Raw genomic sequence first — 13,857 nt, forward strand, 5'->3', positions numbered from 1 at the left:
GGATCCAAGCTACTTTTCTGTGAAGACTGTGGAAATGAGGTAAAAAATGACAGTCTTTTAATATCAAAAGCTAAGGTTCTCTCTAAAAGGCAATCAAAGCTCACATCCAACATTACAAAGGCTGTCAAAGATAAAGCATCAATTATATCAGCTATATACGACAGCAAAATATTATCTGATTTTTTTTTTTAAAAAGTGGCCTAAAATTAGGTGAGCAAAAAAATTTACTGTGCATAGGTTGTCACATCATTGTAACTGTTAAGAGGACCCTTCAAGTCAAAATCGTGTTGGTGTGTTTTTCTCGTGGACGCTCTCCTGAGCAATCCCCCAGCAGCTTCAGCACCAGTTGTGTCTGTACACACTGCTGGTTGTTGTCTCCATCAGCAGCCTCTGCCTCCAGCCTGGTGTTTGTCGGCCGTTTCCTGGCAAGGTGGGGCATCGAGCTGAGCTGGCAGAAAGAGTGCACAGACTGGGGAGTTCGGCTCGGTGCGTGCACAGTCCAAATCCTAATTGTTGAAAATAGACAGTCGGTGCTGCCAGGCCATTGGTTCGAGTGGAACTGGTCCACAGGGAGCTGAGAAGAGATCTGCGCAGTGGCTGTGAGGGGATGGGAGGCTCTCAAACTGCTCATCTTAACTGATAGGGTGTGTCTGTGCAGCAGTGCATGCTCGTCTTCTTGCTGTCTTTGATGTTAGACTTATCTCTCGTATCACTTGTAACATTCACAAAGTCAGCAACCAGAACATTGGTGAGCGATAACGTTTAACAGAATTAGGTCAAATTTTAAAGTTTACTTTTGCATTTACACAAAGTGCCTGCAGTATCCTGCACTTAAGACGGCACACATAGCACTCTTTCCAACTTTAAAGTGCCATCAAGCTGACCTTTTAAAAAGTGTTTTCCTGTAATGGGCAGCATGGGGAGTAGAGAGAGGATTCAAATGCACTGAAGTCAGCTTAATTAATATTTTATGTCAGAACGAGAGTCTTTGAAATAATCACACAAGAAGCCGTGGAGTGCTGAGGACTGCGTGAGGGGACAGTAAGAGCCCATCTAACTTACTGCATGTATAAAATAAACACTTCCAGCATACAGAGACTTAATAAAGTAATAACTGGGAAATCTGTCTAAGAAAAGCACCAAAGATAAAGGAAAATTTTGACTAGGTAAGCATGATCGCCTCGTAGTGGCATTGCTTTCTTAAGCTTTGCAAGAAGAGGAGCTTCTCACTTTTCAATGCATGAATTTGCTGTCAGTACCGGCACGAGAACAAAGCCTTAGAGATTTAGATAGAGTGGGAAAACAGATAGGAGCAACATGTATTAATGAAGGAAGAAGTAAATAAAGAATGCATAAATTCACACGTGCAGAGGAAGGATACAAAGCAAGCCACAGAGAGACGCTGATGAATGGGGGTGCAGGAGTGTTGTGGATAAACGGCAATCTCCTCAGAGTCCTCAGAGGCGATATCAGCTACAGCTAGCTTGTAGCAGGCAGATGACTTGGCTATAGTTAGCGCGCTGTTGCAGCAGATTAAAGCCGGTGGAACCCCACAGGCTGGTGTCAGATCCAGCAGGGCTCCAAAATAGCTTTACATACACTCGTGTTCTAAAAGGGTCCAGCGTGCTTTCTTTTTGTGTAGGATCCACATAGGCTGCGTGTTCCCAGTTCCACTGAGAAGCTTTCTAGGATCTCTGTGAAGTAATGATGACCATGATATGGTAATATGAGCTCAATCACAGCATGCTGCTCCGGAAAACCTAGACAAGCGTAAATCAGTCGGCCACAAGCAGCGAAGAAGATCAGACACTTAATCCGGCTGACGGTTTCCACCTGAACGTCTGTCCTGAATAATCTTTTTAACTCAATTGTTTTTCTCCCTCACTTCTGTGCTTCTTTTCGACTTCTCCGTTTCCGTCATCCGGCTATGACAACATCTGGATGACAGCTGCCAAGATGAATGCATCAGTGATCAGGTTTTAAAATGCCAGAATAAATTGGTGCATGGAGGGAAAAAAAAGAAAAAAGAAAAAAAGGACGAGGTCTAAACTCAGTCAGTCAGTTTGATTTGCCTTATTGAAAAGTACAGTTCCTGCAGGGTAGCTTCTGACAGCAATGCAATAACAGCGAACCAAACCACATCCTAAGCTTGTCACTGGGCTCCTTTTTTTAATTTAATGTATTTGTAGAGGCAAAAGTGGCAGAGAGGGGTTATGGAAAGGTGGGGGGACAGAAGAGTGAAGGGATGAGGCCTCAGGCAGATTAAATCCTCTGTGAGTGAAGAGCAGTATATTATACCTGCTACTCCTCTCTTTCCCGCTTCTCTTATTCCTCTCTGCTCCTTCTCTCTCGTGGCAGCGAGTGTGAAATGCGATATTAGGTGGAATGATTTGAATGCAAGCAGTCTGCCGGATTTTCAATTTTTATTCCTTTTGCTCTCATCTCCATTGTGCTGCTTTAAATGGGAGCGTCCTAATATCTCCAGAACAACACACTCGTGTTATTCTCTAAAGGCAATACACCGGGTTGATATTTTCACCACATCCTCTGTAGTGTAGAACTGGGGATTATCACAGTCATCTTTCATTCTTTCCATTCAAAGCTTTCCCCTCAAATGTGTCTGAAGAAGAGCAAACAGAAGTGTGTTTACAGGGCTTTTGGCTTTATGCGCCTTTGCATTTGTTAGCGCGCCCTTTCCCTGTATGTGCAGAAGCAAAAGGAGACGGAAGACGCCGCGCGTGCACCTCAAGGCAGACACGCGTGTTCCTGCTTTTCTGTATGCAGCGAGGAGAGAGGCAGAGTTTCACTATGTGTCTGCCTCAAAGGCTCAGAGAGCCAGAAAACTTCTGAGCGATCATGACGGCAGACGCACAGCAGTCCACAGCTTCAAAGATCCCCCTCAGATAAAATATCTCCCGTGGTGTTTTCACATGGAAAAGAGAATAAGGCGATGGAAACAGAGAACAGAAGAAGACAAAGGAGGAAACAGAAGCAGATCTTTTGTGGATGCAAGCGGCGTGGCAGTGGATTCTGATGCGTATGACCAAAAGTCAAGTTTGTAAGGTTGTAAATTCGTGTTTGCTCCTGTGCGCGTACATGTGTAAATGCTGCGCCTCACCTTGCCTCCTGCGACTGCTGATTTTCCTGAAGCAAGTGCCCTCACACAGCCTGTTGAGCCTCTGCTGCTTGATCAGTTCCATGATCTCCGGCTGGATCTTTTCTCTCAGCTCCCTGCCGAAAAACAAGCACACACCCTTGCTTTAAGAGAATTGTTTAAATCCCGTTAACCGCACCCGGTGTGGCGAGCCGGTGACAGCGAAGTCACAAGACCCTCCCAGTCAATAAGATTGTTGGAAATGAAACAGAGAGGGCCAAAACACACAGACATACACTTTCACAGCAAATATGTCACAGCATCTCGTGAGGTTGGATCAGCGGAAACCTGTGTTTCTGAAGCATCTGCTCGATTTCCTCTCGTTTATTCATGCAGCTTCATGTATGTGTGTTGTTTCCGTTGCATACGAATGCAGAGCACACAGCACCGGTCAACATGAATTATGTATATCATCTGCCTGAGCAGTGCCGCTCTCCATCATTATTACAGCCGAGTCCTTTCTCATCACATTTACTATACATTTGTTTTCTACCGTCGAAATATTACTGACTGTGAGAATTTTATGTTTCGGCGTTCCTGATCGCATCGTCGTCTTCCTTCGGGCTAACTCGCTTATTCCTCCCTTCATCCGTCTCCCTGCTTGGCCCTCCCTAGGCATGTATTTGCCTCATTGGTGATTCCAGTCATTACACCGATCTGTGTTAGGACATTCGCTCTGACATCTTTAAAGAAACAGCTAGTGAGAAAGGCATGGCTGGGAAAGGATGGATGACGATAGCTCGTCTTTACCACTTCATGCGCCGCGCTCATGACTGAGGTCGACACGGGCGAGGCTGCTTTTGCCTGAGAGTTTCAGATTACTTTGTTGCTTCGTCTTTTCGGGAAGCAGCTCCTCAGTTTTAATTTGAATCCATTCACCGAAAATTGAACGTCTTGTACGAACAGACCTCCGCAAAAAAGGCACTGTGGTTGTTAACAAGTGTTTAAATGATGAAAGCAATGAGGCACGGGCCTCCTGGTAATGTACACTTGGCCACTTATTACAATTGAATTAAGGTGTAGATTTTGTACATCTCAAATTACATAAAATAATAAGCTCAGAACGTCTACAAAGACGGGCAGCTTTGAAGTGAAGTGAAAGTGTCGCTTCACCTTCTTTTCATTTAACTCATTCCCCCCAATAATTTGTAGTAGAGAAGTGCGAGCGGTCGCAGCGAGTAAAGCAGGGCTCGTTTAAATATCTGGTCTGACGTGCTCAGCTCATTGTGTTTACAATTCTTAATCGTGCTGCAAAGATTAGAGGAAAACTCCGACGGCAGTCTTTAGAAGAGGCTCTGCGATGCTCAGCTCTTCTCCACAGCTGTGATACAGTTTTAAAGTGTGCCGTTTCATTTTCACTTGGCTTTAAATCACTTCACATAGACTGGGTGCATCTCATCTTTTCCTCATTAATGAAGGACGCAGCAATGAATTGGTGTGTGCTAGATTAACCAGGAAAGTGATTCAAACCAATCTGTTAAATATGATTATATAACAACTTTTGTGCAACTTTCTTTATTTTGTGTTGCTTTTTTCACCGGGTTTAATTGCTTACTAAAGTTTGGTCTCTACCCCTCCAATATTGATTCAATAAGCCCTTGCCTAAGGCATTGTTTACTCTTCAAAGGGACAAGCTCTCTTGATGCAACGATTTTTCAATAGTGCTACCTACTCCATTAAATACAGGCAGGACAAAACAATGCTCTTCATTACCGGACCTGCATCATTGAATGAGTGATCTATTACGGGCTAGCTCTCCGAGCGCAGTGAGCAGGAGGGTCATTAATGGAGTATTCATTTGGAATACCTTTTGCAATCAATTTGAATTTTATGTATATTTTCAATTACAAGAGCAAAGCGCAGACGCAACCTGCTGTGGGCCAAGTTGGAGATCAGGAGAAAAGTACTACAGCTATTTGTAGACACATATTATGCTCTCATGCACTTCCATATACCAGCAGGAATATCACCTAGCTGTAGTTTTCATTGTTTTCAGAGTGGCTTTTCCTGCAAAGCTCTACAACATGAATGAATAAAACATTAGTAGCTACTATTCATATTAAATAAAGCATTTGGCTGCTGCTTTTGAGAGCTTTGGTGTAACACTTCAAACAATATAACCCTCTGTCAAATGCATGCTTTTGTAAGTTTAGAGTTTATGCAAAAAAACAAAACAAAACTCAAACAAAAAAAATGACTGCATGACTCACAGGATGGGGCGGGACTGGAAGTCTTCCTGATTCATCCTTTCTGACTGACGTATCTTCAGGATCTCTGTGTAGCTCAGGTTCTGCAGGCGGCTCTTGAACTGGTCCAGGGAATTAGGCTTGGCAGTGAGTGCTCGCATGATCTGCTCCCTCACCACCTGCATTACCTGCACAGCAGAGCAGAGAAGCAAAAGAGCACAAGATGAGATTATAGAGGGTGCAGGAGACATAATGGGTGAAGACAGAGAGCGTGTACTACATCTAAAAAGACACAGGAAGTCAAAATCACCCCCCTGACTCTAACCCCACCCAAATTTTAGGCTCAGGGGAGCGTTTCACTCCAAAAGGATTTATGCCTTTTATTTTTTCCAGAACTTGAGCTTCTAATCCAGTCTGGTTCATTGGGCATCAAGTAGAAAAAGAGCAAAGGAGATCAGTTTAGCAGTGGGTAGTCGAATAAAAGTATCGTATATCGGGGAAATACATGACAGAACTTGTTCACAGTATTAAAATTCAGCTAAAACCAGTTTTTTGGAAATGGGTGCAGAAGCGTGATAGGAGTGCTCTTCAAAGTCATCAAAAGCATTTCTGGATTATTTATTTTAGAGCATCTGCACACTGTCTGAAGTGAGCAATGACAAAAGAGACAACAGAGCCAGATCAATAAATGACCTCTTTTAACTGCTCGTGCAATAAAAATGAAACGCAGTAATTGACGTGTTGGTGTGCAGCACACGCAAGAAAACTCAAAAAAACACACGCAAGGAAATTCTCTGACAAATGAAGAGCTTACACAAGTTTCTATCATGACATAACAAAAGTGCCAGAAACCATAAAGAATGGTTAAAATCACACAAAAGCTAGGACGAGTAATAAACCAGGTTTATGACAGTAACACGCTGGCTATGCATATAAAAGCTCTTCATCCTTCTCTAGTCACACTGAAGCATTTTAGAAAATGAGTCCTGTGCTCAAACACTCGATGACAGCTGCTTCCATTTAACTTTGTGCTCTGACAAGTGATGTGCAGTTTGCATAATTAGAACGTTAACACTGGTGTGATCCAAAGATCCTGAATTTTCTTGATCTGCGAACGCATTTTCCCAACACACGAAAAAGGAATCTGACTGAAAACGTCCTGAAAAGTTTCAAACAGAACTTTCAAAAAGAGAGCAGCTTTCATTCAAAAACACTTTTTACCGTTTCTCTCTGGCTAAGCACTGCTCCTCCACTAACTGGAGATGATGTGACGGCAGATACGATGACAGATCAACTTTGTCAGAAGCGCCGTTTGAGCCTGCAGATGCTGATTCGCTAGATTGAATCACACTGAGGTGATGCAAAGAAATAACGTCCGCCTTCTGTTCTCTTTGATTTGGCTTGATCGAGTGCTTAAGAGCACACTTGTTTCCAGCCTCTGGAGACGCTTTCTTACAAACTTTATTAAATTAGGAGATGATGAGAGTTTGAGATCATGTTTTGTGCTAACATGTGCACAGAACAAATGGATACTTCTACATTCGTGATCGGTGAAATCTTTCAGCTTCCCATTCTTAACAGCTATGCCAAAACCCAGCTAAGATCCCAAACATCGTCTTACGTAATATTATTCTTGTTTGTTTTTACTGCAAAGCGATTACTCATCAACTTGCTAACCTGTGGCCTCACACTACTCAGATCTAGGGGTGAGGGCATTAAAAATAGGTTGGACTTGGTGAAAGTGTAGCAGGCACAGAATAAACCCCAGCTCGGCACCAAAAAACAAAAACACTCCAGATGACGCAGGCGATTGAAGTTAATCCTCTTAGATCAGAATCAGCAGTACTCTGTGTTAAAAAGCATTAAGAGGAGGCCTTGTGGGGAAGTTGGAGCAGCTCAGCAATATTGCCAGAAAAAGAACTTAACCCATGTCTAATTCTAGATCTGATGGAGTCTCGTGGTAAAATGCTGGTATTAAGCTTTCACCACAAAAAAGTATTTTTGTAACCGATTACAAACTTTAATCTGGGGATTAACTTTTGGAATAAAATATGTTTGGAGGCGGTAATGACTGACTTCCAAACTAATGGGCAACAAATTAATCCTGGGAACTAAACACATGCAAAAAGGTGACAAGCACGGAGACAAGGAGTGTCAGGAGGTCAGAGAGGGAGTTACACAGAGCCGCAAGCACACTGGCAATGTTACAGCTGGCCTCTGAAATTAGTACATTTAAGCGACCAGATATGACAGGCCATTAGATTCCTCTGAAGAATCACTTACAGAGCTGAGACTTTGACCATATGCAGTGTGATTCATTTACAAAGCCCAGACACAGACTCGCATTAGTGGATTTGTGGTTTTTCTCTAATATAATCCAAATCTAAGTGGCACTATAACTAATGCAAAACATCAACGACTGTACAAAAGTGCATCCTTCAAATCCCCCCTAACGGAGCGCATAAAAGCCAAAATCAGGATCTTTGGTTGGTCACAAAGAAGCTCCATACTGGATGAAGATAAAGCCCATTTATGCAACATATTGACCTCATTATTTCATTTTCATAACAATCCCGACAGCTGTGCACGAGGGCTCTTTGAAACCAACATGCTCACTGAGTAAAAATGTTATGATTTACTATATTTAAAAAGAACTGCATGGACAATGTGGCTTCTTCTAGTGATGAGATATGAATCTCTTTACTAACTGATGTGCAGTAGTGCAACATGAACAGGCTAAAAAACGTAAACGCCCCCCCCCCCAAAAGTGTGTGCACTAGAGGGCGAGTGTTGACGTTTTCCCTCTGCACCAGTCGGGACTAAATTGACATAAATCCATGCACATCCATATTCCCACTGTTGGATGACTTCTCCATCTGTTTTTCCATGTCCTGTCCTCACCTGTGCATCCTCATAACATGAATGCCATATTTTCACGAGGTGAAACAGGCGTCCAGGTTGTGACAGGTTTACAGCACCCCGAGACTGCCTTTTGAGCTTCAGCCCCTCACCCCAGCCTCCTCCTCATCCTCCTCTTTGAGCTGAAAATTGCAAATGGATGAAGCCACAACTTGCAATCACGCTACCAGAGATTCATCACTTCTTTCCCCTACTTTTAATCACACCCTCACCGACTTCCCCATCATTTTTTGCACACACACGCCTATAAAAGTGATAATTAAGCCTAAAATGAATTTATTTCCCCATTAGGATTACAAATGAGGTGTCAGGTTGCCATTAAGGAACATTATGTCACTAAGAATCTTTTTAAAAATAAAGAAAATAATAAAACCGTGACAAAAACAGTTGCAGTTGGAATCTGGAGTACACTGAAGACCACCCCTGAAATGACGTTTTCTAATCTTCTTGTCACCTGTAGCCTGCTTTCTCACCTAATCTCAATCTCCAGGGACAGACCGCCATCCAGCTCTGGTGTTTCAGCCCAGCTGTCTCTGGGGATTGTTCATTAATATGCCTTGTTTGCAGTCATGTCTTCACCGGGAAAACAATTCTGTTGGCCCATGTGGCTGCTCTGATGCTAATTAACACTGCGAATATTCATCACATTTAATACGAACACATGGTCCTTTCACAACAGGGCATTATGAATATTTTATCTTCATCCTTCTCTGTTATCCACCGATTGCTCAGAGAGCACCTTGGCAGAGGTGAGATGACGTCAACGCTGAAACAAACTTTTTACCGCCTGAGCTGAGAAATCCTCAGCACCAAATTTAGGCTCCGCTTTTGGAATGGCGTCATCTTAAAGTACACTTTAGATGATTTAAGTGGCCAATCGTTCATCCCGGTCGTCGCCTCTATCTTTATTTCTGCCTCTCTCCATTTTCCCCCTCATGCACTAATCTATTCTAGACAACAGTCAGTGATTCTTACTTGTAGCTCTTTGCAAGAGAGAAGTTGGACAGCAGAGCAAGAGTTGGCAAAAGTAATTAAATGCTATCCCATGAGCCATCAAGTCCATGTAATGAAGAGCCGGCCACTGACGCGTCTACCACGCTCCCATCTCCTCGTCCTTCTCCTTTCTTCTAGTCGGCTTCTCCATCATCGGCCGGAACAAATTACCTTCCCCCTCTCGACGACCAATCGACTGTCACCGCCGTTCCATTTGCCTGAGAGATGCTAATGACATCATTTACCAGCTGCCAGTCAACTGCTCACCCGCCACTCACGCCTGTGTGGTAAAAACTGGAGATTGTCCTGGTAAGACTTTGGTGGGCAAAGTAACAACGCAGTAATCACAGAATAACGACTTCGCTGATAACTCAGTGAAAGCAATCAAAAAGTCGATCTCACACGTTGCCAATGAGGCCGTAAATGAAGAAGACTAACCATGCACGCTTGCTCGCATACAAAAGGAATGTACGCCAGCACGTGTTTGTGCAATAATTATCTGCGCATACAAGTTCATTCCTGTCACATTTGGGGTTTTTAAGTGACTAGCAGAAAAAAAATTAATAAAGGGGATCATTCATTACATTTCTCCTCCCTGCAACGATGTCCCACATTCAGTAAACAATTATCTTCTTGAGAGCTGACCTCGGGCTGTGGGTGGACAATAAACTGGACTGGTCATGCAACACAGAGCACCTGTATAAAAAAGCCCAAAGCCGACTGTACTTCCTCAGGAGGCTGAGGTCTTTTAACATCTGCAGGAAGCTCCTGAGGATGTTTTACCAGTCAGTGGTTGCTGGAGTACTTTTCTATGCTGTGGTGTGCTGGGGGAGCAGCACAGCAAAGAGGGACTCATCCAGGCTGGAGAAACTGATCAGGAGGGCTAGCTCTGTGGTCGGCATGAAGCTGGACACTCTGGTGACAGTGGCAGAGAAAAGGACATTAAAGAAACTGATGGACATTATGGACAATGCTGGGCATCCTCTGCACACGGCCATAAACAATCAGAAGAGTCTGTTCAGTGACAGGTTGCTTCTCCCCAAGACAAGAACTAACAGACTTAAAAACTCCTTTGTCCCACACGCCATCAAACTGTTTAACTCCTCTCTGGAGGGGAGAGGGAGGGGAAACAGGAGGACAAAGGAGGGGGGAACAACTAAGCTGCAGTGCCTCTTCACCTCACTGTACAATACCTTGTGCAATACTTTTTGTAAATAGTCAACAGTGCAATAGACTCAATACTTGAAATGTGCAATTCACTTGTATTTTTATTTTTTATTCCTATTTATTCTATTTATCCCCTTTGTATATTTTATTTATATTTGTCTCTGTATTTATATATGTGTGTGTGTGTGTGTGTGTGTGTGTGTGTGTGTGTGTGTGTGTGTGTGTGTGTGTGTGTGTGTATATATATATATATATAACAGTTCTGTAACTGTAACTTCGGTCGTTGCTGTGCTTTTTTTGGAAGTCGAATTTCCCAGAGGAACCCACCCGAGGGATTAATAAACTTCTATTTTATCTTATCTTATCTTATGATGTCATTGAAAGTAAAACAATGCCACAGAGATGGACATTAAAAGATGCCCGTTTCTTATCACGCTGCCTGGAGAGGGGAGGTGGGTACGGTTTGTATTAAATTTAAAAGCTGATAAAAAGGCAGAGTTTAAAAATAAAGAAAAAATATAAATCTGTATGTGGTTGAAGATTTATAGGTAGGATACGACTTACATCAAAGCTGTAAAACATCCTGGGAAAAAACATCAGTATCGATGATGCAAGCTGCCTAGTTTATTAAATCCATATTAAGACGAGCTTCCTTTGTGAATACAGACATTGTTTCACTCTGGTTTCTGTTTCCGAAATCATAGTGACAGTAATCTTTGCCAACAATGCCAAATGTGCGGTTTCTTGCTCTAACTCAGCCCTGCAGCCTGTGTGAGAAGACGTTTGGGGAGGCACGACAAAACACAGATCTCCGTCTGACAGGAGTCAGACAGCACAAACACACTGGCATAGTGTTGTGCTTTAACTGCTTCGCACTGGTCTGGAGCACTGAAAGCTTGAGCTGAAACAACGACTGCGTGCTAGCTGCTGTCAGTGGCATACATGTGCTGGTTACAGAGGGGACAACTGAAAGGAACTTGAGAGGATATATCTTTAAATATCAGTAATAATTATCATAACTGGGATAGTAATGTTCCCTTTGTGCAAAAGTCTCAAGTCACCCCTCATTTCTTTAAGTATGGAGGAGGTGATGAGAGAGTCTACAGCCATCTGTAAAACACGGTGGAGGCACCGTCATGGTTTGGGGCTGCATTTTAGCCAGTGGTGTTGAAGATCTTTCATCAAAAGTGATGAAATTATGAACGCAGAAAAGTACCATTGGATTTTCCACCATGCAATACCACCTGGAAAGCCTTTGAATGGCAGTGGGTTAATTTTTCAGCATGGCCCCTGACATTTCAATAAATTGCTGCAGCCATTTGCCATTTTCCTGGCAATATCTAAAGAAATAAGGGGTGGCAGAAGTCTTTTGACAGTACTGTATATAAGGAAAATATTAAGAAAATCACTGGAGTTACCTTAAACAAACTGCTCGGCAACAGAACAACGAGGCAGTCACAGCACCACTTCAGCCTTTGGTTTTTCTTAGACTCTACTGACAAACTTTGTCGCGGCTCTATGTTAACTCTGCTGAGAGGATAAGGCGCTAGTCTCATCCATTAAAATTTCAATCATGTGCCAAACCCCCCTACAGCTGACATGCAAGGAGTCATGATATCTGGGTATTTCAATGAAATAAAATAGAGTGGTACGGGGTAAATGCAACTTTAAAAGCGCAGGGAAAAGCAGCTCCATTCTCTTTCAGTCAATGCCTCGGGGACCTATTTGACAGCATTACTGCACCACAGAGAAGCACACATACTGTACTGTAGGCAAAACACTTCTACACACTCCCAATGTGCACATTTAAAGTGCACATACGCTGCTGTATTCCTCCTCTCCCAAGCATTACTCAGTAGGAGCAAGCACCACTAGCGCACACAACAATTAGTTGAGTAATTAATGGAAATTCCTAATATTTCCACGTACCCGCAAACCACATCTGAAGACCTTCCTTGCATCGGTTCTAGTCTTCCTTCCACATGAGTGATGCTGGGTCGACACCGGCTGTTGCTGTTGGCTGCTGTTGTTGCCATATTTAGAGGGCTAGCAATGCATGCTGAGACAAACTGTCAGAGGAGCTCTTTTTCAACAACCAGCTCTGTGTGAGGCGCAGCACAGCCCATATGGATGACCGCAGAAGAGAGTCGCTTGGGAAATCGCCACTTACTGCAAGTCTATCAAGAAATGCTGATGAAAGCCGAGCGCTGACCTTGGCTTGTGTACAGCGTTGCATTAATGAGTGTATTATTATGACAAAGTTGTTGCTGGAAATATGAACATTCTGCATTAATTGTCCCACAGGCGTGAGTAAATTGGTGGTGATTAACAATCTCATCAAGGACATAAAATCAGGTATTATTTAATTATATGAAGTAATGCATAAGGGGGGGGAAAGGGCCTAAGAGCACTCGTTCATGCATGAATGCTGGGTAGACTGAGGTTGTCTGGAAAACTAAATCACACAGCTTCCCCATTAATAATGCAACCAGCTCCTACTTAGGCCAGTTACAGAGCTTTTACACTAAAAGTGCAAGTTTGGCACTGTACAGAAAAGCATATGGAAGACGCTGCAGAAGCCATGCAACAGCAGTGATTTTCTACACACAGTGGGATCCAGACATTGTCAGGACGTAAAGTTTATTGCGCTTCACTTAATTTAGAACGGCGGTGGAAAAATTGATTTGTGCAAAACAGGCTTTATGCCATTACGTATGCAACCACTGTCTCCTGATGCGGCTTGAATAGAAATTCTCACCTGCTGCAGAAAATATCAAATAGAAGGAGGAGAGCAGAGAGCCAAAAAAAACAAAAGAACAATATGAATCCTTGTGCACATGATTTGCTCTTGCATATTTAGTCCAAAGTGGTAATTGCAATCATACATCTTGTCTTTTTGTTGTCGGCAGAGGAAAGTGAGGTACTGAAAAAAAACACCAGACAGAGAGAGATTCTGGGTTTGTCTCCTTTTCCCGCACACGAGTATCAATCCGCAGACAGAGGAGGTGCTTTAAATTAATCACTGATTCAAACTGTGTTAGATCAAAACGGGATAATTATTCAATATTAATTACAGGGCCTTCAGCACATATGCACAATAAGTCTCACCCACACACAACCAAAACCTTTGTAGAGACTTTTCTTGCAAGAAGACTTTATATACTGCTGACTGCTGGGCACACACACACAGAGACACACAAACACACATAAATAAATGAAGAGATAGATAAATAACCGCATCAAAAGACAAGAAAACTGGAGTTTACTCATCTCTTCCCCTGCTGATTTTCAGTGTGTTGTTGTTGTGAAGATGAGACAAGACTATCTCTATCCTGACACAAAGCAACAAAAACAGCAACAACAAAAAAATGTTAGCTCTGCATCTCTGCCTGTGCAGCTCAGATGGTTTGATGCTAATGACTGATGATCTCTCTGGTC

General features: G+C 42.9%; 1 protein-coding gene across 6 annotated transcripts in view; it reads right to left on the bottom strand.

The window, feature by feature from the left end:
- The window catches only part of elmo1 (engulfment and cell motility 1 (ced-12 homolog, C. elegans)), a 104,942-nt gene that overhangs the window by 6,248 nt on the left and 84,837 nt on the right, over positions 1 to 13,857 (bottom strand). For all 6 annotated transcript variants that reach the window (XM_026157087.2, XM_026157085.2, XM_026157086.2 and 3 more), the window contains 2 exons: positions 5,365 to 5,528; positions 3,119 to 3,231 (listed from right to left, as the gene is read on the bottom strand). In XM_026157087.2, the coding sequence (XP_026012872.1) occupies positions 3,119 to 3,231; positions 5,365 to 5,528 (277 nt within the window). The remainder of the gene's footprint in view (positions 1 to 3,118; positions 3,232 to 5,364; positions 5,529 to 13,857) is intronic.

Source organism: Astatotilapia calliptera, chromosome 22, assembly GCF_964374335.1.
Source record: "Astatotilapia calliptera chromosome 22, fAstCal68.1, whole genome shotgun sequence".
NCBI classification, from domain to species: domain Eukaryota; kingdom Metazoa; phylum Chordata; class Actinopteri; order Cichliformes; family Cichlidae; genus Astatotilapia; species Astatotilapia calliptera.